This window comes from Lytechinus variegatus, chromosome 1 (assembly GCF_018143015.1).
Source record: "Lytechinus variegatus isolate NC3 chromosome 1, Lvar_3.0, whole genome shotgun sequence".
Lineage (NCBI taxonomy): Eukaryota > Metazoa > Echinodermata > Echinoidea > Temnopleuroida > Toxopneustidae > Lytechinus > Lytechinus variegatus.
In genome coordinates, this window is record NC_054740.1 from 87690099 (window position 1) to 87717745 (window position 27647).

Consider the following 27647-nt stretch of genomic DNA (forward strand, 5'->3'; position numbering starts at 1 on the left):
GTGCGCTGTATTTACAAGTGTACGGTACTGTGGGAAAGATGGCGGTATTCAATCACGTCGTAGGCAAGCGACTCTGCGGAGTTAAAAAAGGCTGCTGATCGCAAACCAAAGAAACTCTTCCCGATTTAACATAGGCCTAGAATCTAACTTTCAGATCTTATACTAGATCTACTTAGCTGTGACCTACTGGCGTGTGAACGGAATGAAGCCCGATCAGTGAGCTGAGCCTGAGTGAGGAAAAATTTGACAATTCTGAGTGACATGACTCAGTTTGAGTTTCTCTTTCTCTAGCTACATGTAACTGACACTCACTGCACTTAGCTGAGGTGACGATGTGCTCATTAATTACGGGTGAAAACGGCCGACAAACGGAGCTGATCCTGAGAGTGAGACTGGTGATGGAGAGTCTGACTCGAGTGAGTGTTCCAACTGTTGCTAAATTAAATAATATTAATGTAACTTAAGTTTGATTTCTAAACTTCCCAATGGTCAGGATGGTACCATAGGCATAGGCATGATTGATAGGGTGTCTGGACTTTTTTTTTTTTCTTCAAGAAAATAATACATTTCCAATTCTAGTCTGGAAGTTAAAGACCCAGGCAGGACTCGTCCGTGTATTGGCAGAGGTAGACAGGAATAACCATCGTTTCTGGGGATTTATTTAACAATTTCTGACATGTTACTATCATCCCACTGACTAGTGTGCTACTACTACTGCGAGCCTGCATGTGTAATCATTTATCCCAATTCGTTGGACCAGTTTTGTCTAGGCCTACATTTTTTAAAATTCTGTATTATCTTGAACGAAGACCCACTATTTTCGTAGACTCTAATCTTTCTTTTGATTATATAAACATTGCAAGAAAATTTCGAAAATATACGTTAAGAATGATTTATTCCTTATTTTTTTAAATTTCTGCCGGAGAGGAAAAAATGGCTGCCGTGTGTTGCTGCCCTCTACGTTCAACGTGTTGTGCTTATGTCAAGACTTTCCGATTAAATTTTCGATAAAATTATCCTGGCCAATCAATGCGAGCGACAAGTTCCGAATGCACGCACATCAACAAGCGCAAAGCATTGGCACAAATCGTGATATATAGCGACTGGTAAATATGTCTGTAAGGATGGTGACTAACTGACTACATATAAAGACATACTTGCAATTAAAAGCCTATCCCATCAGAGGGCTGTTGAAATCACCCCACCGCTTTTTTCATTATTGCTTATTGGAAAATTCACCATTTTGGAGCCCCCATTGAGGTAAAAGGGGGTTCTGATAGATAGTTCTGCCACTATTACCACCCTTGAAACTACTTGGAGAGGAAAGAGTAGGCTTTCCTCTAACGGCTACATATAAAACTTGGCTCTATTATATACCAGAAACATGTTTTTTTCCTCAATGGGGGCTCCAAAATAAATGGTGAGTTCCAATGAATTAGCAAAAATCGTAAAAAAGGTGGGGTAACATCTACCGGAACATGTATAGTCCCTTGAAGTGGGTCAGGCTTTGATATGGCAGCATTTTGTTATATATAGCTGAAAAAGGGGAACCTACTCTTTCCTCTCCAAGTGGTTTCAAGAAAGAGAAATTGGATGTTTTATACAGCAGAAGTGCATATCATCAATGGGGGCTCAAAATTGTGAATTTTCAAATAATTAGGCAATAATGCAAGAGGGGTGGGGTGATTTGACAACTGCACAGATAGGTAAGCTTCAATGTGCCAGCACTTCTGTATAGAGCAAAGCATATCATTTCCTCCTTAATTGGTTTCAAGGCAGTAAAAGTGGCAGAACTATATATCAGAGATGACTTTTTACCTCAATTTGGGCTCAAAAATGGTGAACTTCCAATAAATAGGCAATAACGCAAAGGGGTGAGGGGGCTGATTTCGACAGCCCCACAAAGGGTAGGCTTTTACTTGCCAGCACAAAATTATGTACAGTAGCTGATAGAGCAAAGCCTATTCTTTCCTCTCTAAGTGGTTTTAAGGCAATAAAAATGGCAGAACTAGAGACACCTTTTTGCTTCAATGGGGGCTCCAAATGGTGACTTTTTAACAAATAGCCAAATACATAAAATTAGTGGGGTAACTTCTACAGCCGCCTGAAGGAGATAGGCTTTGATTTGCCAACACTTCTTTATATGTAGCTGATAGAGCAAAGCCTACTTTTTCTTCTCCAAGTCATTGCAAGAAAATAAAATTGTCTGTACTATTTAGCAGGAACGCGCTTTTGCTTCAATGGGTGATTCAAAATGGTGAAATATCCAATAAATCGGCAATATAGAAGGGGGGGGGGTGACTTAGACAGCCCCTGAGAGAGGCTAGGGTTCGATTTGCCAGTGCTTATTTATGTAGCTGGTAGAACAAACTCTACTCTTTCCTAAGTGGTTTCAAATCAATAAAATGGGGTGTACAACAAAGCACAAACGCTCTTTGGCCTCAATGTTGGGTCCAAAATTGTGAATTTTCGAATAAATATGCAATATTAAGCAAAAGCCCCCCACCCCATTGGAAAGGGGTAGGCTTCGATGTGCCACTTCTTTGGATGTAGCTGGTAGAACAAAGCCTACTCTTTCCTCTCCAAGTGGTTTCAAAGCAATCAAAGTGGCTGTACTGTTTAGTAGAAATGCCAGTTTTTGCTTCAATGGGTGCTCCAAAAAACTGTGATTCTTTCCTACAAATAGGCGATATACATTACAACAACATGATATGGCCGGGGGGGGGGGGGGGGGCTTCGATACCCCCACCCCATGAGAGTGTTAGGCCTTGATGTACCAATATTTTGTTTTATGTAGTTGATAGAGAAAAGCCTACTCTTAACTATCCAAGTGAGTAACGAGCAGAGATAATTGCATTTAATTTTTAACCCTTTGAACCCTAAATTATTAGGGGCGGTGGTGACCTTTACCCTGAATTATTTGCACATATTGACCACATTCACAGATTCCCATGATATGAGACCCAAGGGCATCTTCCCCCGCTAGTACCCGGACCGAGCCGACTGGAGTTGTTTACCTTCCCGTAGACCTAGTCTACAAACAGAAATATCAACTTTAGTGTCTGTTTTGGGCTCAAAATCACTGTTTTTACCAAAGTCAGATATATCAGTTGCTTCCCCACAGTAAGCACATGACTCGCCGCGTATTACACCGTGTGTTACCGCGTATTACACCGTGTGTTACCGCACATACGACACGCCGGTATTCCGGCCTATCGGGTTCAAAGGGTTAACTATACAATATACATGTCATACGTATTAGTCTATTGAAATGCATACAAAAAGCGAAATTTCTGAAATTGAAGTATTCAAGTTTGATACCTTATAAATTTGCTAAGAACAATGATACAGAGTTGGAATTTCATCCACATGATAATAGTATATCAATAAAGTTTTCTGTAACATTGCAAGGTAATTGATTCATTTTTCTTAGAATTACATGTATGTAAAATAATGTATTTGCAAAATTTTCAATTTTTGGGAAAAAATGACAAAAAATGCAGTTTTCTACTTAAAATCTTGGCCAAATGACCTACTTATCCCCTATAAATGGTACCAAATTGTAGGAAATTTATTTGTCTGTCATATGACACTAATTTTGTGGCAATTGGATGTATATGTCAAAATCTATGTACGAAAATTCAAATGTTCTAAAAATTTGGCAGCCATTTTGAAAAAAAGCATGGTCCTCATGGGTAAATTTCAGGATACAGCCTGGTTACCTCATATATTCATATTCAGCGTAAAAAATTGGTTTAGAAGCACTATATGAAAATTTCTCCTCTCCTGTGGCACCTTGCTCAATTAAAACCCGGACTAATAGCTATTTTCATGTTTTCTGTCTTAAATAAAATATTCACCTAACTTTTTGATATTTTATATTTTATTCTGTTTATCTCTTCAGATGTGATCATGTTCAGCCTTTTCCATGTAAAGATTGATAAAGCTTTAATATTGCCCTGCCATAGAGATACAGTCAATTTAAATGTCATGCAGAGCTTTTTTATATAATGATTTGAATGATATCATTATTTTTTTACAAGTCTATTTTTTTTCTATCTGACTCATACAAGAAGCCTTCAATGCATTTTTTTACCATTTATTTCTTTATACAGGTAACAGTCTTAAAGGGCCTGTGATTGTGAGGTGATTTGTTTATGTGATAGTGATATATCCCTTACATGGCACAGTAATGATAACCATGGAGAAAATTGATGAAGTGGCCAATCAAAGGCCAGGAGCTGGAGACTGTGTCTTGCCGAATGGCATGGAGCATCACCTGTCATCTGAGAAGCATGGATCACCATCCAAGCTCTCCAAAGTCTTGGATCATAGACAAACAAAATGCCATACTCTTCAAGTTGCAGTTAATGGAGACATGAACCATGATGGTTTACAAGTGCAATCTTCCCCAGACCATCTTATTTCTAAGAGGAAAGAAAATGGTGACCCCTCCACAAGTAGCTCATCGGACGAAGGAAAAAATTCCCCCATCTGTCAAAACTACCCTGATCACCACTTGCTCAGAGGCAATAGAAACAATGGGGAATCCCCTCCCAGCAGTACTGATGTCAGATGTATTACCAATGGGGAATTTGTATCAGACTCTGTTAAAATGCCAGAAAGGCGGAAAAGTCGTGAACTGAGCTTGAGCCTTGGCTTGCCTCCAAGGGATTGTGTCATAAGGGAAGAGGATGAAAACAGAACTGAAAATGATCCTAGACATAAAGTGGTCTTAAAAGATAAACTCCCACCTCCCAAAGAATCTCTGCTATTACGACTCTTTGAGTCAAAGCATCTTGATGCTTCAATTGCCATAACACACTTGTACAAGTCTAAGGAGCCAGGAGTCCAATCATACATTGGTAAGACTATCATGCCTTGCATTTTTATAATTTGGGCAATGATTATAAAGTACAGGAATCATAAGAAATACAGTTCAGTATAAAGTTCACTATTTATGAATGAGTTCATTGAGTTGTTAACAAGAACATTGGCAGCATTTAACTTTGCATACAAATGTTGTAAATTGAGGAAATATTTAAAAGTTTAATTGGGTATTGGAGCTTACCGGTACGGTACATGTAACTGAAAGAATACTTATGTACAGCAGATTCTTCATTCTTTCTTTTTTATAATTTTGCCCTACTGTAACAACAGAGTCCAGGTATCAGATTTTCCTTTCATTTGAAATGTTTGCCTACACTTCACACTGAAAGATATGTATCATTGATTAAAGATGTTATGATATCCCTCACTGGTCTCAATATTCAGGCTCATCATCATTATGGATTTATTCATTTAGAAAAAAATTGAGTGTAGGATTTACTGTACGTACATGTACGTGTACATGTGCCTTCTTTATATTTTCACAATACACTTACTAATTTTCATGTATGTAGGCCCATAGTAGAGATGAAATGCACTGTAGAGGATTTTTTTTCTTTCTTTTGATTCCATGTATGTTTTATTAGTTGTTTACTGTTTGATTTTTAATTTTCATTTTCAGGCAATAAGCTGTTCAGTCTAGATGAGGATGATTTTGATTTCTACCTGCCTCAGGTTCTCAATATTTTCACCCACATACCAGATTTAGCAGATGTCATTCGCCCATATCTTACACATAGGTAAGTCAGTATATGTTTTGTTGCGAGTAGAAGTAGGAGGAGCAGCGGTAGAAATAGTACTTTTATATGCTTTTCACACTGCATTTCCTTAACCCCATACTATCCTTAAAGGGGAATCCAACCCAAATAAAAACTTGTTTTTGTAAGGAAAAGAAAAATGAGACAAGGTGATAGGTGAAAGTTTGAACAATATTGGACAAACAAAAAGAAAGTTATGAATTATTAAAAGTTGTAAATATTGGTAATCACTGTACCCATGGAGACTTCAAATTGGCCGCATATGTGATGTCATAGTGATGTAAGGCAAGGACTACTCTTCCATGGACTCCAATACACATTACGGCTAAAATTTCATTTTTCCCAAAAGTTTTTATTTCAAATTATTTTTTTCTTTCATGAGGACATAAAACAATATACTACCTGGGTTATATTTAGATTACTGCCCAAGGGGAATTGGTACTTAGGAGAAAACCACAAATCCCTGATAATAAAGTACATGTACATGGCCTATGGGAAAGTTGTCCTTGCCCCTTGTCATAATTTACTTACCCAGTTGCCAATTTGAAATCTGCATAGTGATCTCAATTTTAAAGCAGCTCTAACTTCCTTATTGCTTGTCCGATTTCTTTCAAACTTTCACCATTCTGTTTAATTTATTTTCTCCTTCCCAACAAAACAAGGCTGGATTCCCCTTTAACCGCGGACTATCCTTAACCCCATTATATCAATTTTTCGATTCACACTGTCTTTCTTAACCCCATACTCTCTGCTCAGCCGGTTAATGCCTTAACCCCGGACTATCCCTCAGCTCATGAATATTGATGATTTTACTATACAGAGCGTGATTAACGTGCAATTCGACTTCTGTGATTGGCTAATGCTTAGGCCCACTTTCCTTAGCCTTGTTTCGTTTTCACACTGCATCTCTTAGCATTGCAATTGTGGTGCTAGCACCACGATAAGCCGGCTAATCCTGGTTTTTTGCAGGGCCAGACAGTACTGTACTATTTTCCGTGCTAGCCCACTTTGCTAAAAATGTAGTGTGAAAACAAAGTGGGCTAAGCTTAACCCTGGGAAATTGATGGGGCTAAGACCCCCCCCCCTAGCCCCACCAATTTCCTGGGTTAAGGAAAAAAAGTGCAGTGTGAAAAGCATAACGGTGGTTTTTGTTGTTTTTCATTTTCGAACCAGCAATTGATCTCTTTATCCCATAAGACCCATATCTCAAATATGTGTATACAGTGAACACTACATATACACAACAGATCAGACTCATCCGAGAATGAATCAATAATGGTACGCCAGGCTTCGCGATCTGACATAACATTATTCATTATGTCGGACCAAAATTATCTGGAGTTCTTTATCTGATGATCTCAAACACTCCCCACACTCCTTTCTTTCAATTTTGATTAAAATCTTTACCTACTTACTCATATTTTTGCTCTCCCTTCCCTTTATTATTTGTGTTTTATTTTGTCTTAGCGATTGTGATTTGTCTTGGTTATTATCATGGATATTTTGGCATTGGGGATGGGTCTTGATAGGTCAACAACTCAACATGAGTGACCTTTGTCAGCCCCCTCCTCCCACATTTTAAAGTTCTTTGGTATATGTATTTGTGTGATGTATTGTATCTATGTATGTATTTTGATTGACATCTTTCCATGTTTATAGTCCACCTCAAATTAGTGATACATTTACAACTTGTACTACAGACGATACTCATGTTACAGAACTAGATATTGTCTAGGGAAAAGGAAGTCGTATCAGAGTCTGTTCAAGAGATAATAATTTAAAGTTCATGTACATGTGTAAGCCTTCAAAACATGTTGGTCAGCTTTCAGACATTCAGCTGGTGAATATGAAAATGTACAACTACATGTACATCTAATGGCTTGTTTGCCCCTATGGCATCTGTGCCAGTTTCGTTAGGTTTCCAGGTTTTGTCGTTGTTTTTCCAACATTTGAATCAAATCCATTTGTAACATTGCTATTCTCACAAAATTCATTCATTGAATGCATACATGTACATATAGGCCTACTCTGTCCATGTACATGTGCATGTAGATCCAGGCATTATTTCCATTGTTTCTAATAATTGCAGGGAATAATTTTACTTTACAAATTTGAATATTGCATTTTTGGTCATAAGAGAAAAGCTCTCAACTATTAAAGTAATGTACAGTCCTATGTAAAAATATGCTATACAAAAGACATTATGCATAGCAGTCTTTCAAAAGTGTGGAGCAAATTGTGATGCGATACCGGGAAATTATTCCCTGAATTGAGATTACAGGAAGATTGATTAATGTATAATGGCTTAAGGAATGGATATTGTAGGTTTGCAACATTAGTCATGAATTGATAATTTTGAAAGATACATACGCAGTTTATATTTTGAGGTTGATAATTGATAATATAACAAAATTAGTTCCCCTATGATTTAAAAAAAAATCCCTTGGTAGAAGAGAAGTATAATTTGAGTAAAATGAAATTGATCTGTCACATCATGCATGACTGATCACACGAGTTTTGGTTAATTCCCTGTGTTTACAACATGTACATGACATTCATGTATTACATGTTACTGTTTCAAATTATATATATTTAATATACCCACACTGGAGTGTGGATGATATGAAATGAAAACATGTTTTATAGTGGATATAACTTTTCAGGAAGTTAGGAAAGTTCTGTTTTGATTGGGAGCCTGATGATTGTAAAAATTTATGAAATATAGTGAGAGCGGACCACTGATACCAATTAACTCACAATTCATATTTTACATTTTTTTAAAGTGCAGTAGTGGCAAGGGGGCCACTGCACTTCACATGTAATTCATATTATTGACCCTTAAAAGTCCAAAGCACTCTAAAAGAAATGTACATGTGCACATTGTATGTTATGATTTAGCATTTAGCAGAAAGACACTGATATTGCATTATTTACATGTATGTGCAGTATCTTCATTCACTTTTAATACATGAATATTTGTTATACAATAATACAGTACCACTACCAGTATACATCAGTGATCAGTAATACATCAATGAATTTTTATGACATAATGCATTTTCCATAGATTTCCAATTAATTGAATATTTAATATGGAATTATATATATTTTTTATACATGCATATATATGGTTCTACTCACTTATTATTTATATTGAGCATTTATCGATCACGTTAATCGAGCCTGACAATCATTTGATTAAAAAACAGCAAAAAAAACCCCTACTAAATAGTAAGTAAAGACCTCCGGCATCACTGATCATGTAAAAAAACGGGCCGAGAAAATGTCTCCTTGTTTTTTAAAAAATAGTAAGATAGCAAATAGTAAGGACCTCCTTCATCACTGCTCTCGAAAAACCTGGACGATCAACTACATGTACATGTACTGTACTTTATTTTTTTACTTGGCCTTACTAACAAAATGATGATTTGCTAGAGGGTTTACATGTGCCTCACACATCACAGGTTTGTTTTGCTATTGATGTTGTATTCCAGAAGTCAGCAATTAATTGTAGGTTGTTGACCATTTTTAATTTTGTAGCCTGCATGTACTCTATATTTTGACCTTGCTTGACCGAACCCTTTAATGCCAGATAGAGCAAGGAATTTATTACCTGGTTTAAACCACAGTCAATGAGAAAGCTTCCTGTTGATCCACCCCCTCCCCATTTTAGTACAATGTACTGTAGTCTATGAATGGAGACCATTTCCAGAGAGCATGGATGGGTCATACATGTAAACTGCATCAATGATTTTAACCTGTATTGTAGAGATTGTAATGCATACGTACACATGTCTACATGTACATGATTGCATTTATTTGTCCAATGCAGTGCAGAAAGAAATCAAGTCATGAATACATGTAGGTGTATGGGAATTATATGTAGGTCTACTGATACATCCATGGATACAAATGGGACTGAACCCTTTTACTGTTGTAGCATAAGGAAGGAAAAAACGATCCCAAACATTGCACATGTACAAGTCCAAGGCAACAGTGTTCAAGGTCACTCATTCGCTCCTTTAATCCATGGTCTTGTGGTATATGTCAAGCTCATTTTATATCCATTTGAATTGTCTTAATCCAAATTGGTATGAATATAAATAAGACTTTTAACAATGATTTTGTAGGGCATGCATGGGTCTATACATGTGTCTTTATGAAGCCACCTTCATATTTTCAAATTGCCCCCCCCCCCAAAAAAAAAAATGAAGAAAATAAATGATAAATGGAATTAATAAACAAAAAAATCAAAGAATAGATAATAAATAAATAAATATACATATTAAATCTTAAACAATTGAAATTAAAAACAAGTATAAAAAACTAAAATGAAGATAAATATGATGAGATTGATGAAATAAACAAACAAAATATAAAGAAATAAATGATTTTATTGATGAAAAATGAATTGAATTGAATTGAAAATCTGAGGAAAAAAAATACCCCATACCCCCCCCGAAAAGAATAATATACATGTACAAAAGTATACTACATAGGGCCTTTAGAAATCAAGTAAAAGCTCAGCATCATGGACTAGTGATTTTCAACATTAAAAAACATTATCAATTAATCATGAAAATGATGAAATACATGTTGCCAATAAAAAGAAATATTGAAAATTGAAAATGAATTTATTTTATTTCAAACAATAAATATTACAGAAATAACCAAAGGTGCACATATGTGTAAATCAAAATTTATTGTCTACACATAGTACAGGGTACATGCGGTGTGCAGCTTTGCATGTGGATCAGTTGGTCCAGGTGAAAAATGCTTGCACCTGTAGACAAGCAAGCAGAAGTTCTGATTGAGGCATTGTGACAAATTACAATTGGTAATTCACAACTATAGCAAGCTCCAAAGCTCATTATGACTCACTGGCGTAGAATTCAATCAAAAGTTTGGTATAAAATGTGTGGGTGTTAGTTGCATGCAATACATTTTATCACAATGTGCATGTTTAGTTAGTGGTACATGTACATGTATGATGTACATGTCCCTTCTCTTTTAATAGACCTGGTAATTCTTTTGAAATAAAATAATTAAGCCTACTTGTGAGTGAACTGTTAGACATACTAAATGCAAAATAGTTCAGAGGGTTGAGTATGTAGGCCTACTTTACAAATAATCACATGAAATTCCCCCTGTTTAGGTATACAATAATGTACATGTTGTTGTACATGTACATGTAGATATAGGCCTAACTAGAAATTACTTTAACTGCTCACTGTAGTTAATTTTACCATTCTGACTATGAAGATAACTCATTCATACTGTCATTGTATTGTAGTATTGTCTGCGTGGCAATTGTAATATTTGCTTTTCAAATCAGCTGGGTCAATATAACTATGCACTTTACCAATGCAATTCAAAGGGGAATTGATTAGAGTACATGTATGTAAATGTGGGATGTCACATTAATTGTTCTATGTTGTGTGGTTGTATTAATGCCTTGCACATGTACAGATTGAACATCATTGTTATGTATGTTTTCTCTTTTCATTGAAAGCATCCAACCTAAAATAAACAGTTTTAAAAAAGTTTAGTTTAAATGGGCAACAAACTCACAATTTCATCTTAAAGAGATCAGAAATAAAGTGATGGGATTTACATGCATTACAATTACATGTATTTTATGTTTAATAATGGATTTATTGTACTGTATTTTACAGTGAGGCAATGTCATATCAAGTATTCAAATGTCTTTTCTTATTCCTCTTAGATTATTATTTTTTAGGGGAATGAACTTCCCCTTAAAAGTGAAACCCCCAATCAGAATTAACTAAATAAAAACCATCACCCAAACTGGTAATTGGTCTATGTTTTTCATTTGTCGGCCTATGGGAGTCTCACAGATATAGATATTGTGGCTGTTATTACATGTACATGTAAATGATTTGTGTACTTCTGATTCCAATTCAATTTGTCTATTTGTACAATTGTCCAGTTGACTGTCAACTACTCAACTTTTTTTTTTGGGGGGGGGCCTGAAGGCCTGAACTACTATACAGAATGAAAGTCATGTGATGAATTGTAAATATAGAGCATCAAACATCCTTCCTGTGTGTATTGTATGAAACTATGGTTGTACAGGAACTCATGTAGGCTCACATAAATATGCAGATTGCCAAAAGTTTCTTGAACTTCCTCCCTATCAGTCCTTATTATTTTCATTGAATTTTCAAATTATTCAGCTCAGACTCAGTCTTCTTCTTCTTTCATGTTTCTAGGGGTTGTAATACTTGCTCTTAAGTACCTTAAACGGATACTCTGGGGCTTGAAATATTGAGTAAAATTCACAGAGCAAAATGCTGAAAATTTCATCAAAATAGGATTATTAACAATGAAGTTATTGAATTTTAGTTAAGCAATATAGAGTAAAAACAGCATGTTGTCTTGAATATTCACTACATGTAGATGGGCTGATGATGTGACATCCCCACTTTCTTTTTCTTGTGTTATTACATGGAGTCATAATTGTTTCATTTTTCATACATGTGTGAATGATAAAGCTCCCTTATGAAATTAGTTGCAATATTCATGAAGATACAGTAATGCATACATTTTCAGTACACGTTTGTTTGTGTGATATTTCTGTATGTGTTCAAATCATATCATTTTCAGCCTGGAGTACCCTTTAATTAACATTGTCATGGAAATTTTGCTTTTTTTTTGCATTTGTGAAAATTTCCTTCTTTGCTGTTTCATCAGAACATAGTACACGTATGATGACATTGTACATGGCTGTTCTCACTAACACTTCCCCGGTTGTAATTTTCAAAAGTATTATTCCAATTAGGTTGATTTTTAGATCTATATTCTGGATTTGTCTTGAAAATTAGATGTGATGTGAGATTTTTTGCATCCTACCTCCTCATCCCCTGCCTTTTAAAGATAAACCTTGATTCGCTGAAGAACATTCGTTACACACAGACATGATGTTGATAAAACCATCATTGATCTTTATTTCTGTTATTTCAGGTGCAAATCAAGCATAGACTTCTCCTTGCATTTAGTATGGATGTTGGAAGCCTACATGCCAGACTTGAACTTTCCATCCCGCAAGCAGTCTCGAGGAGCTAAGCTTCGAAAGCAGATTCTCTCTGAGGAGCTTCGGCCAAAGGTGAAGCGTGAATCACTTTCATCAACGGCATCTCAGTTGCCTCCTATGGATCTTCACAGTCCAACATCGATGGTTTCCCCGAAGAGAACACATTCAAGATCCAGATCAGATGCCACTGCAAGTAGGCAAAATTAAAACTCAACAAAGTAGTTCATGTATTATAAATCAATTATTCTATCATTCACAAACATTAATTGTAGAATTGCACTAAAAGTGAGGCATACCCTGACATGTACCGGTATTAGTGCTTAAAATCAGCAGTGCATAATGAACATCAAAGTGTTATATGAGCTTGAAAATTACAAGATGGTTGTTTTGCATTCATCAATTTTATTCTGTCAGATAAAAGCCTCTTCTGACTGTGTAATTCTAGCTTGTGTCACCCTAGCTCATCAAGAGGTCTTCAGTGTCAAATGTTCAAAGTTACCTTCTGTTTCTAATTCTTAACAGTAACCATTTCCCTTTGGGGTATAATTCAACAGTTTTGTGTAAAGTCTGTTTTTCCCCTCTCATTCTTAATAGCAATCACACCAGATATAGTAGGAGCATTGCGGCAAGGAGACAGACGTCTTGGAGACCTTACCTCTGGTCGTGCCTTTGACAGCCAGTGTACCTGCTTTGACAGCTCTGAAAATAAACTAAATGAATTGACAGGGCGCCCTCAGGCAGTAATGGATTGCCAGTGTCAGGTACCAAGATTTCTTTGCATTGTTGTTCGATATTAGTCATTCATTCATACTGAGAATATTTACGTGTTAAATGTTTATTTTCCAAGCTTTGTTTTATGATACCATTTCATTTTTATTGTTAATAAAAAAAATTCTTGTAAGAACACTGCAGGTTATTGTTGTCTTTAAAGCATTTCATTATAATATGTGTTAAAACAGAAATTGTCTTGATGTATGTTTCTTGTATTTTTCCCCCTTGTTTTTAAATTATTTGAACATTTCAGGCCCCAAGACTTGCACCAATGTTAGAATTTCTCAAGGTTTTGATGGGTATTGGTAAGAAACTACAGGGTCTACCTACAAGAGAGCTTAGAAGTAAGTTCACAACAAATCATTAAGTTTGACTCAAGTGAAAATAATGAAATATTGAATATGTACATCGCACTAAACACATAATTGTGCACTTAAGTTCACTTTTAAAACAGTATTTTGTATTTTTAAGTCCTGGGGGGTGTTTCACAAAGATTTAAGTATGACTTAGGTCGCACTTAAATGTCGACGCGTACATGATATGCAACGCGCGATCTTATTGATCAGTACGCAGTAGTGCGCGTCCTCTTGGCATGATCTGACCAATGCTGTCATGCCTTTCATACTGCGCGCAACTAGACATTTAAGTGCGACTCTAAGTCATACTTAAATCTTTGTGAAACACCCCCCTGATCAATGAAATGGGGATATGAGAGTAATGAGAATTTACTACGTTTGGATGCTTGGATATGATTTTTATAGGCTAAAATGTTTAAATGAAAAACAAATACAATGGAGCAAGTGACCTGTCTTTGTCATTTCATCCATCCATTATAAGGTGCAATGAAACAAACTATATTGTGCATTGCTCTAATAATGGTTCCCACCATCTTTTACTCATGGGTATCTCCTTTTTTATTTTTTTTATTTGTACAGCGACTCAATTATTTTCTGAGCTTCAGAAGTTAAACTTGAATCTCCCAGCTAGGATCTGGGTTCCCTCAACTGCCTCAAAGAATCACCATGTCGTCCGCATTCCACACACTGCTGGGGTAGTCCTCAACTCGAAAGACAAAGTGAGTATCACTCTTATACCCTATTTTTAATTCTTAACCCCAGACTATTTTAACCCTTTCCTTGAACAAAATTCCCTGTCTAACCTACGCTAAGGAAATACCTGCTGTTCTCACACAAAATTTGATAACCTTGGGCTGGTAGGAGTTCATGATTTTTCTTGAGCACATTGTTTTGTAATGCTGGTTATAGTGTTTACATGATTTTACTCAGGACTGGAATATGTATTAAGTTCTCAAATATGATTATAGTTTTTCTGGCAATGCATGAGAGTTTGACTGTATTGGATTGATTTTGATTAAAATAGGAAAAAATGTTCATTGCCCATACTTAGCTTTATCCAAAGCCAATTGACTTATTGAATCACCTCATTGACTTGCTATGTTTCAGTTAATGTAAGGTCTTGCAATCGAAATCCAACACCACAAAATTTTCCAATTATGTTTGTGGCTGTTGCCGCACAAAACCAAAAAACAAAAACAAAACAAAAATATTGAATAAAAGTTTTGATAATGTAAGTCTTTGCATTTATTATCATGCCAGGCTCCTTATCTCATCTACGTTGAGGTGTTAGACTGTGAGAACAAGCACACATCACCCCTTCCAGCAAAGATTCTAGAAAACACCTTGCGATTTACCAAGTCAGAAGAGAACCTCAGCAGGTATTTTAATGGTGAATCTGCTCCAGCTACTCATACACCACCGACAATGTATCCAGTCTATCACATGAATGATTCTGATCATGATTGCTGGTCACAGGAGGATGATGATATACTCCAGGTAAGATTCTCCCAAACAATACAATATTCAGAATTCTGGATCGTAATCATCTTTACAAAGTTGATAATCCGTTATGTAGACAGGTTACATATATTTCTCCCCTACCATGTTAGGATTATGTAGACTTTATGTCTGTCCTGTTTTCGTTCTGGCTATAACTTAAGAACCGTTTGATTGGTCAACTTCAAGCATGGTCCAATGGACCATCTATATAGGGGTGATGATATGGTGATTACCTGACATTACATGCATTGAACTATTCTTGTTTTCATTATATTGGAGGGATCAACCTCAAACTTGGCTCATGCATAGAGCTATTAACAGAAGGAGATCTGACTCAAACGCTTTGCCCCATGCGCGGCACCGCTAATCCCCTCTCAGCAGGGTCCCTCACGGCGCATTACAGAGGCCGCTCGTAAATCAGATAAGGAAAGTTGATCGACGCGATCAACAGCTCGAGTTTGCGCTTGCGCAGTAGTGGTTTCACCCATAATGCATTTCACATCGGCTTCACGAATTATATGCAAACATGGCAGCTCACGATTTCGAACGTCGTGATTTCGAAGACGAAAATCTGGTTTTCGAACCAGCTGAATGCAGGCCTGACCAGATTTCACAAAAAGAAATACGGGACAACCGACAAAGTACGCTGCATGAGCGGATCGACCGAGCCAGGTCTTAAAAAAAGATCAACAAAGGAGGCTACACGGTGTTCGACTTGGGGAAAAAAATTACAGAATTGGAAGGTGGGGGGGTGAACGAAAGAATGAAGGAGGGAATGGAAAGGCGAAAGAAAAGAGTTGAATTGAGAACGGATAGAAAGAAACAAAATGAAGGAAAAAATAAAGACAAAAAGGAATGTTAGAATAAAATGATGAAAGATAGAATAAAAGAAAAAAACATTTCCGTCATTATTTGAAATGAATAAATTAAGAAGGAAAGAAAAAGAAAAGTAGGAAGGGAAGATGTGTGAAAGAGAACATAAGGGAGAGAAAGAAAAGAAGCAAGAAAAAAGGATGAGGAAAGAAAGAACGAATAAAAGAAAAATGCTTCCTTTATTCTTTGAAAGAAAGAAGAAAAACAGGAAGGGAGGGAGGGAAATAAAGAAAAAAGGACACAAATTAGAAGGAAAAAATATAATAAAGAATGAAAGAAAGGATGAAAGAGAGGGAGGAAAAAATGAAGGAGAGAATTTAAAAAAGAAAATAATGGAAGGATCGAGAAAGAATGAAAAGAAAAGGGAGAAGGAAGCAAAGAAAAGTGGAAAGAAAAAATGAAGGAAAAAAGGAAATTTAAAATAGGATGGAGAGTAAGACAAACAAGGAAAGAAAAAAAAATGAACAGAGAGAAGATCAGGAAAGAAAGATAGGATGGAATAAAAAAAAGGGGGCAAAGAGGAAGGATAGAATGATGCCAGAAAAAAGGATATGAAAGAAAAAAGTACAATCTTAAACAAAAAATCTTATGATCTATCAAAAATCATGATATTCGGTGTTTCTAAATATATCTAGAACAGAAATAGAATGTTTTAGAAATGAGGGGGGGGGGGTCAGGTGTCCGGACACTTTATATTTTGGAAGCCTTTTTTTTCTTTAGATTAAACTAAAAATATGAATTCAATAGTTGTAATCATCTTTTATTTTGTTCTCTATAATATTTTTAAATCATGATTATTTTTGTCCTAAAAATTGTAAAACTTCGCTTGTAATTTTTTCCAAATGACTTTGTAACTTAAAATGAATCGTCCTGACATAGAACTGGGTATACTTCTTTGTGGTCCAAACATGTTGTTTTTAAGTTCTTTATTATGTAGAATAACAATTTTTATACTTTGTTCTCCTTTTTACTGGTTTGTAAATTAAATCTGTTCGCTCCGCGGCCCCTGCTATTTTCCAAAAACGATACAGAGACAAGAGCTGAGCGAGCACGGCTCCCGTCATTCATTACACTCACTTTCAACTTACACAAATAGGAGTGCGTGGGGCACCGGAGGGTACTCCACGATGCGACAATCGCCAGAGAAATGCCCCGCAGATTCGTCGTTATATTATCAATTCCATTGTAACCTCACTAATGATCTTTGCATCAAAATTAAGCTCAAAGTATGCTTTTTCTCCGTATTATAATTTCTAAACCAGGTACGGTTAGGAAAAGATTTAACTACGGAAGAAAGACAGACATACTTAAAATGACCAATCTCAAACTTTCTCTGTTCGTAATTTTGTTGAGTCAATTCAGATTGCAACGTATTTGTTATGTATGCAAAGGGGATCATCTCAGAAGTTCAACCATACATAAAAGACGTACATCAGGAATCCGTACAAAGAGATGGATGTTAGAAGAACAGCAAGTCGTGTTTCAATTTTGAAAAAAAAACTGAGCTCGGGGGAAGTTATGTGGGAGAACGTTCTTTACGGCGGTGCCTCGCAGGGTCCTTCAAAAAATCTCTGACCTCAGATTTTACGAGGGGGCTTATCGCGTTATGTAAGTGTTCTCTAACTTTCGCCTGGCGGCTCGCCGATTGATGTTAGATATCGTTCCTTCGCCCGAAGGAAGCAATAACAAAGGATTAACAGAGGAATTGGAAGATGGTTCTCCTTCTCTGTTAGCTCCATGGCTCATGTGTGCATTTGGCAAGATGTGAATTTTCATTGACTGAATCGGAAAGAGAAGATTCTCAGTTTAAAAATAATATATAAATCAATAGCATTACATATCAATGGTTCTTTAATTGTATAGAGTATGATGCCTAGAATGCTACATGTACATTCACTCGCAACAAGAGGATTTTTTTAAGCCATCTGTCCAAGAAGGTAAAAAATACAGCTAACAACAGGTGGATTGTAACTCATGATGAATTTCTTTGAAGAGATCACTTGGTTATGGCACAGTGATTAAGCACATCCTCTTCATTACAATATAGAAATTCAATTCAATATTAACATCCACTGGTAGGAGTAGTAGGATTTACCTGCCCAATGTTATGAGAATACAAAAAATGTTTAAAAACTTGTGGGGGAGGGGGATGGAATACGAATGAATCAAATTTTTGGGTTCTTAAAAGTCAAGGAAGCTCAGATAGAAAACTGCAATAGACCAATTTAAATGTCCAGAATACAACTTGTAGAATGATTGCTGCTTCCAAAACAGTAGTTGAACCTGCATACTCTTTAAGGAAATAATGAAAAAAAAAGCCCTGGAATGTCATGTTTCTAACTACATGTATAAAAATGAAATCAAAGTAGTCAAATTATTGATATATGTGAGGCACAGGATAGTGTCATACATTCAAGGATATTTCACTTACTACTCAATCCCAATCTCCAAGTGTATTGTGGGTTATTTCCACATACTAATAGCTAGACTGATTAGTGTGAGAGTTATTCCTCCTTAAATTGCCATTTTCCTGGCAATCAATAACACATGACTCGCATCCTTCCTGAATTCTTTCCTATCATTCAAATTATGTGTTCACCTCCAGGATTCCGGGTATAGGAAATGCAGTTGCCACCCCCCCCCCCTGCAAGTAAGGGAAACTAGTCATCATATATACCAAACTCCCTTTGCACAGTGGATGTATTATTCCTTGACAAGCAATTGTGGAATATGACTCAAAATTTTGACTTGTACATTTGTGTACATTTCAAATAGTTATTTATGAGTAGTAAAACCCTTCAAAGATATGGAATGGTATTATACTGTGGTGAATAACAAACATTTTAAATGTGTAACAACGGAAATGAAATAATATGAATGAAAAAAAGAACTACTGGAACTGAGTTGATCAATCCTCCCTTTTTTCTGCCTCTGTCTTGTAAGGGTGAGTGCTGGGCGCATAATTTCTTAAAGGTCATCCAGCATGCGGTGCTTACCAGTATGATATTTTTTCTTTAACTCTCAGCAGACAAAAAAAAAGTTTTGTAATCATATCTTGTTTATAGATAGATTTCACATCTTTTTATTTTGACTGTAAATGTGATTTTCGACCCCAAATGCTATTTGGCTTTACAAAGCAACTTGCATGTGTATTATTGCGGAATTATGGCGGGGTAGTAATATGTACTCCATAAACTTGTTTCAGATTTCTGTGAATAACAATCAGTTTTAATGAAGCAAGTAATCATTTATTTTCTGTAGATGTTTGTTTATGATTACCCTTTTTCTGTTCACTGTTTCTATTCTTTAATAGCAATACTCAAGCTACTCAAAAAAGTCTAGCTCTAGTGATACAATATCTCAATTCTCACATGAGAGTGTGACTAGTACAGACAGCAAGGAACCAGTTTATATCGCTGCTGGTGATATTAGGAGAAGGCTTGCAGAATCCATGACAACGCCTTCAACGACATTCAAGGTGAGGAAGATTAAAAATATTTTCCATATCGTGGGTGGGGGTGATAGCGGTACCTATTGTTATTATCAAGGCTGACATGTAAGCCAGCTACTGTAAGGGCAACAAAAGCATTTCATGTGTTAATTTTGTTGCACTCATTCACTTGTAGTTTTATGAAGCAGGTTGTGAAAATAATGATGATAATATACTGATTTGTATAGTGCAGAAACTATGTACATTTATTCTTCTGTGCTATAATTAAGAGTTATCTTTGTATTACAACTGAGGATGTGAAGGAGCAGATTATTGTTAGAACTGCGCTGGTTGTGAGTGTGTCTGTGAATTTTGCGTTGTAAAATTTCACGAATATAACTGGAGGCTTGGCGAATTGGTGCCTTGTATACAATTAATAAAATCTGGAAAGATATTCGTTGGAAAACTAGAAGCCAAAATCTTTTAAGATAGGGATGATCCTGGAAAATCTAAGTTGACCACAGTTCAGCCATTCACATGTGTTCTGTAGTCGCTTAGGACGCCTGAATTGAGATGAGGGAGCCCATATAGCAAGCTGTTTGAATAATCTAGCCTACTAATAAAAATAATTTTAACTAGCAATTCTAGCAGGAAAAAATGGTATTTGCTGACTAGTAATAAGCAAAACTAAAATACCAGTGTTCTGTCAGGTAGACAGGTGTTTTTCCTAGCTATGACTAAACACATGCCCTGGTGACCATATCTTTTGTTGAGATATTCAGCCTTTTCTGGTTTCAGGGGAGGTAACTTTTTGATGTCTTGTACATTATTTTCTTGATATAAACTGAATGTTGGTCTGTGTTTTTGGCTCCGTACAGCATGACCCAGAAGACCCTTCAGCCTCAGCATTGAAAGAGCCATGGGATGAGAAAGAGAAACGCATCAGACAGTCATCACCGTATGGACACTTGCCTAACTGGCGCCTTCTTACCGTCATTGTAAAGTGTGGCGATGACCTACGGCAGGAACTTCTCTCATTCCAGTTCATCACACAATTACAGGTAAAGGCTCTTTGATAATGGTCACGATGATGATGTCAATGTTGTTGTTGATGATGACGATGATGTTAATGCTATTAATGATGATGATGATGATGACCTTGATGTGATGACCATGATATGATCATGATGGTGGTAATGGTGATGATGAAGGATGATAGTGGTACATCATACGAATGTCGAATTTAAACATAATTTGTTGAATAAAGAACAGTATGTTTTTTTTTTAATCTGTGCTTGAATTCATCATACAGTTTCATTGCAATTAGCTCCATTACATACCAATGTCTGATATCAATGCAATGCATCGTCATCTGTTTCCCACAGAACATATGGAGACAGGAGCATGTTCCACTGTGGGTACGTCCCTGCAACATCCTGGTGACATCTAACAACAGTGGTTTGATTGAGCCTATCATCAATGCCATCTCCCTTCATCAGGTGAAGAAGAACAGTAAGAGTACACTCCTGACGTACTTCCATCGAGAGTTTGGTGGACCAAGCACAGAGAACTTCCTCACTGCACAGAAGAACTTTGTGCAGAGCCTTGCAGCGTACTGCTTGGTCTGCTACTTGGTTCAAGTCAAGGATAGGTAAGGATACATCATAGCATTGCATTTCTACAGAGAGGGGGACCATAATGCCCATTAACATTAATCTACAATAACTTATTATTATCTTGAGTTAGATATTGTTGGTCAACAGTAGGAAACATTTCACTGAATACCATGAGCAATAATATTCATATTTAAAGTTTCACTGTTAAAATGAAAACCATATTTTTAAGACATTGAATCTGATGTAACTTGAGGTTGCCTTTGGATGTTTTTAAACATATGTGTGGCACTCTTATAACTGCTGTAAATTAACATGATGATCAAAAATAACATTAATGCAACAGCTCCAAAATATTTGATTTAATGCTAAGTATGTACCACCTCATGATATTAGATCAGCTCAGAAGGATCCTAGTTTTCAGACCAAGTTTTATAGAGAATGATCCTTTGCCAATGCTGCTCCGTCACTTTGGGATACCACCCCATCATATGTGAAGAATTTTTCTGCACTCAAGTTTAAATCCACCTTGAAAACATACTTATTTTAAAAGAATTTTGAATGAGTTAATGCCATGATTGCCAGCAGTTCACTCTTTTCCTTGCCTTTTCTTTCTTCTTCAAAGAGCACACATGGACACATTTGCCAGTGCTATGCGCTATATAAGCATGTTGGTATTATTATTATTGATTCTTATTTGCCTTCATTAATTTTATATTATGGTAAATGAAGACTTAGTAATATAAACTGTAATATATTTATTCATATGTCAATTTGCTTTTGTTTTATTTCATAACAGGCACAACGGCAACATCCTCCTAGATCCTGAAGGTCATATAATCCACATTGATTTTGGTTTTATTCTCTCATCTTCACCCAAGAACCTTGGCTTTGAGGCATCCCACTTCAAACTCACACATGAATTTGTAGAGGTAAATATGTAACTTTAAAGATTTTATTTCTTATCAAAGTAGTATCTTTCTTAGTATTTTGAATAGATATCTGTTATTTGCTTTATCAAATCATATGTATAAAGTGAAGGTAGAGTCACTATCATTCTGTTGATGGAGGTCACCACCATGCCATGTCCTTTTGCTCTCCAACCACAGTATTCAAAAACAATTTTTTATGAGAAATAATTGATGTACATTATATTGAAATTTCTTTAGGTGCTTTCATCATACTTATATTTCATGTGCATTATTTATTTAAAGTACACAAATAGTTGTCTTTGATCAAGTTGCTTGGTAGATATGTTTTAAAAGTCATTTCATCACATCAGTGGATCTATCTTTATTCTGAAAAGTGAAGACATAATTCATCTTTTGGGGGCCAAGGGAACAGTTGGATATTGCACCTGTTGATCATAATGTTTGGATCTTGTTCTGTTTGTTTATATGCAGGTAATGGGTGGTGTTGGGAGTGACATGTTTGAATACTACAAGATTCTGATGTTACAGGGATTAATAGCTGCAAGGAAACACATGGACAAACTAGTTCAACTGGTTGAGGTGATGACAGGTAAGGAAACAATGTTCTTTTCTTGATATACATGTACATTATTTTAGGTCAAGGGATGGTAGATTTGATGATGGTAATGGGGTTAATATTGATGGTGGTTGTGGTGGTAATGGGGAGTAGGATGAAATATGATGTTTTGGTAATGATGATGGATAGTGATATAGAGATGATGATGATGACAATGACGACGATGGTAGTGATGATGACGACGATGATGATTGGTGATGGATGACGATGATTATGATAATGATGATTACGATGATGAGGATGATGATAATAATGCATCTATAATCCCTTTAACTCCAATATATGCTTAATGTTTCTCTTCTGTACAGGATCTGAGCTGGCCTGTTTCAAGCAGGGTGCAAGTACAGTGAAAGCCATGAAGGAAAGATTTCATATGAACCTGACAGAGGAGCAGCTTCAGCTTTGGGTGCAGAACATGGTAGAGTCCAGTATGCATTCTCTCACCACCAGATTGTATGATGGGTTCCAATACCTCACCAATGGTATATTCATCTAGACCCATCTCAGTGGAATAGACTAGAGGGCTTCTAGCTGACAAGAGGTGTCATGGTGCAGTGGTCAAGTCACTGGGGTTTTACCAAGGGTTTAAAATGTTTTGCCCCAAAATTATTTGACGGTCCTTCATTGCGTGTATGAGCTATGTTCACCCAGGTGAGTTGTTTGATAGAAAAGGGCTTTTCCGCCCTTGTGTCATGTTAGACAGGGACTGTGAGTGTTGACATCCGGTAATGATTCTGATAGACAATAAAAGACTTCCCCAAAAGTGTTTTATAAAGTATCTTATCAGTAATTTTCACTGACAAACTGCTCTGAGCCATTCAGATGCAATTATGCATTATAATAAAGAGTGAAAATCACTATTTTTTTTTGACCTGCTCTCTGGGACCCAATCATCATCTAAGGAAATATTTCTTCTTCTAGCATCAGAAATTGATCAGCTTTGTGGGATCTAACAGAAGAAACAGTCCAAGATGTGAATAGTTGGTTGTGAGTAGGGGAATAAAATTCCTCCTTCAAAGTTAGAATCTGTTTGCTATTGAAGGCCCATGAGACATCTGGCAATTTTGGTGTGTACAATTCTTTGATGATTTCAGAATTCTGGTTAGAATCTCAGGTTGTTAAAGTCAATTATTTCTTTCCTCTAATGCTTATCAGATGAAATGTCAGCTTAAGAGGAAATATTACTGAGGCATTTGTAAGTTATTCAGAGGAACCTTTTTCGTATGGATTTCAAATTGAAGAAAAGGAAGGAATTAGTAATGTAAATGGCCCAAGTCGTTAATGAGATGGCCCAAGTCATTGATGAGTGGTTTGTAGTTTAGAGTGATTTGAAAAAATTGAATTTCAAATGTGGATCAATGACAAAGAATGAATTTGAAAGGTAAGCTTGTGAACTGATAAGTCAATGATTCATGTGCATGTACTGTGATTGTGTTTGATTGGCTAGATGAAGTTAGAGCAGCTGTCGTTGTTTCAACTTTCAAATGAGCTTTGGAAATGGACCAATTTGATGTTGATGATCATCCTTTGCAAGCCTATTTTCTCTTGTACTCTTATTAAAATGGGGGAACAATTCAGCTTTACATGTTAAGATCACTGCTTATTAATTAATAATTCTGGTATTTCATGAAGAAATCGACAGGGCCAAACTACACTTTCAGTGGTTTAATTAGGCCGCATGAAGCTAAAATCTATGTCTGCTATTTATGTGTTGTTAGTTTACAGCCCTAAAATGAACAAAATGATTATTAAAAAAAATAAATGTTTTTTTTTTTAAAATTTTGTATTCATGGTGGAATATAGTTGCCCTCTTTTAGGGCTAGAAAAGAATGAGAGGGAAGCACTCTATCCTAACAAGGTTTGCTTCATGGCAACTTTGGAAAATTGTAAAATTGTGTTTTATTTTGGAACACTACATGTAAGGCTGCCTTGTTAGCAAATGTTTGTACCACCTTAACACATTTAATTTTGAATACTTACTGTGTTTCTGTAAGAAAAAGCATAACTCAAAACAAAAATTTCATAATCACTTTTCTGAGTACATTGTGGTTTTAGGAATGATCTGTATTGGTCCTGAAGGAAATTGTATTGAAATCAACATTACAAAACAGTGGTAATTATAATTGCTCCAAATCAAGCAGATATATTTCTATTTTGTAGACAAATGTGATAGCAAGACATTGCATTTCTTAGTGTATTATGTGTTACTAGGCACATGATGAAGTCGTATGTATGTTTCTTGTTTCTGTTCTCAGATAAGTGCTTTGAAATATCTTTGATCTGAAAGAGTTTATGAACGTAAGTGTGTATAACTGGCATTCGGAATAAGCCTTCATTGTTTTTCTCCATGTGTTTCACAGGGTATAAATTATACATGATGGCATACCCCTCTCTATATCCCTCTTTCCCTTCTTGTATTCCCTCTTCAAGCTCCTCTGTCTCCTTCACTATCTTTCATGACATCAGATGAATGTAAAATAAAAGTGTTGTCATACCGAGCAGAGCAATATATACCAATATATTGTATGGAATTAAAGTTGAACAAAAAGTGACAATATAGGACTATTTATCTGAATTACAACTTATGTCTGTAGCTTATGTGTGGATTGTATTTAATTTTCTTTTGTTTGAATTTGTGATTAAAAGAATCGTCTTGCCAAAGCCTCTATTTTTGTCATTATAATTATTGCAGAGCCCTTATTCTTTATAGTAGTATCACCATTATATCAATTTGTAATGTACATGTACCTTACCAACTTTGCCAAGGATATTTATAGTAGACTATTTCTGTATTTGTCAGCTATTTAATTCTTTAAGTTTGTACCGAAGATGTTGTGCTTATAGTGGATTCAGATTAATCTGCACCAGCTTGATAAGTTTAATTGTTCTTCATCAGTCATAATTATGTCAGGTGTGAGAACACATAACTGTACTGAAATATTGTAATTATTTTCATTTGCCCAAGTCCAGTGTAAAACAATCTTTTCATCATGCAAAATGACCTTGTGAGGATTCTTTTTTCTTACACCTCTAAAATCATGTCTCAGACTGCCATGTCACTGGTACTGGCCTACTTATATATCAATGCATAATTATTTACACTGGTAACATTCATCATTTCACCTGATTATCAGCACATCATTTTAACAAGATCCAATACAATCGATCACACGCCTCTTCAAATATGTCACTATATATTATCTTATATTCCACATTTTGAAGGAAAAGAAAACAAGTTATAATAAAGAACGAGACCTATATTTACTAGACTGTGTTCATGGAATGGTTTATCCTCAAAAGTAGATCGAAGACAGAGAGGTCAACACTTATTGTTTAATGTGATGAGTACTTGTAATTCATTTGTGTATTTAATTATGTTTTCATTCTTAGCTGCATGTGTTTAGTGTTAGCACATTTATCAACACATAGCACAAACTAGATTATATCTGCTTTGTAATTGTGTTATCTATGCAATAGTTTAAGTAGAAGATGATGCAGATTATCCAGTATTGATTAAAGTTAGAATAATTTGCTTAATAATTAAGTGGAAATATAGCCCTCAAACAGGTGGTGTGTCACAAGTGATCTGTAATAACCTCTTTATAAGTATTCTTGAATGACCAAAATCACCTTTGCATTTTGCTCTCACTACCTGTGACCCTACTAGCAGTCATTCAGTAACTTTTTTCTTAGACTTGAAATCAATCCTGTAAGAAATAGTGTAAATTAATACAACCTGATTAATGGGCTATTATTCTGCAATTGAATTATTTGCAATGCTTGTGTGAATGAACAGAACACAAAGTATATCAAGTTTGAAAGTGAACACAAACATTTGTAATTAGTAACAAAGTTCAAACCTTTGATTGGTTGATAATTGGAAGTAGCTGAGCACTATGCATGCAACTACAAATTTGATTTTTCATTGAAGTTTTGTGTTCATTCAGGAGATGTTGTGATTACAGAGTCTGTTACTTTTTTTTTATTTTGTTAGTCTGCATGCACAGACCTTGGTTTTTGAAAAGAATATAATGCCAAGTCTGAAGTAGTGAGACTAGATTGTACTGTGGTTGCTTCAACATAAATTTTGTTTGGAGTCTTGTTTCCTCCCCGACATATTATTTGTTATCTAGTGTAATATTTGAGTCTGTGTTAGCAGACTAATTTTTGATAGCACCTTATTTTTGTATAATGAACTCTATAATAATCCTATTGCAAATGAAAAGAAGGTTGTTGTCAAATATTGATCCTCCCCTATCCATCATACATTCCATAACATTAAAATTCCCAGGAATAGGTGTTATCTTTAGGGAGAAATAGCACAAGAAAATATTTTGGATCACAGGATTGACTTAGTCATGAGAGATCTCATTATTAATCATACTTTAGTTACAACCTTATTTTAATGTGGATATAAATGCCACATTAAATGGGTCGCATCCCTGATGATTTGTTGGTAAACACAATTAAGAATAAGAAATGAATCCTAGAAAAGTGATGTTTCATGATCAGTTGGCATCATATGGATGATTCTACTGATGTATCTTTGGAATTGTAAAACTCTGTCAGCTCAAAGTAAATGTTTTTTGAAGGTATGTAGCATTTGAATTTGCCTGAAGAAATGTTCAAAGTACATGTATGTTTGAATGTGTAAAGGTATGTGACTTATGATCATTATAGATATAATCATGAGAGGTACAAAGGTCACTTCTGATGTCTTTTGTAAATCTAGTCTTCAAATTATTGTATAAATACATGTATGTAATATGAATATAATAAAAATGATATAATAATAGCTCACTGCATAAAGACTTTTAATTAAGTATCAAGTCATTTGTGCAACCCTTTTCCCTCATG

The 27647-nt window shown here is 35.7% G+C and overlaps 1 protein-coding gene across 1 annotated transcript; it reads left to right on the forward strand.

Moving 5' to 3' along the window:
• On the forward strand, positions 1-27581 carry LOC121426875 (phosphatidylinositol 4-kinase beta-like). Its single transcript, XM_041623281.1, has 14 exons — positions 1-416; positions 4116-4865; positions 5510-5627; positions 12630-12892; positions 13294-13460; positions 13724-13814; positions 14406-14545; positions 15087-15323; positions 19513-19677; positions 20508-20690; positions 21015-21280; positions 22042-22174; positions 22646-22763; positions 23099-27581. The coding sequence occupies exons 2-14, from the start codon at positions 4193-4195 to the stop codon at positions 23284-23286; spliced, it is 2742 nt and encodes a 913-aa protein (XP_041479215.1). The 5' UTR covers positions 1-416; positions 4116-4192; the 3' UTR covers positions 23287-27581.
• Positions 27582-27647: the final 66 nt, after the last annotated feature.

Coding starts and splice junctions, on each gene's coding strand:
- LOC121426875 (XM_041623281.1), top strand. CDS start 4,193: ATGATAACCATGGAGAAAATTGATGAAGTGGCCAATCAAAGGCCAGGA. Junction 12,893..13,293: donor CAGATCAGATGCCACTGCAA/GTAGGCAAAATT, acceptor CATTCTTAATAG/CAATCACACCAGATATAGTA. Junction 20,691..21,014: donor AGTTCATCACACAATTACAG/GTAAAGGCTCTT, acceptor TGTTTCCCACAG/AACATATGGAGACAGGAGCA.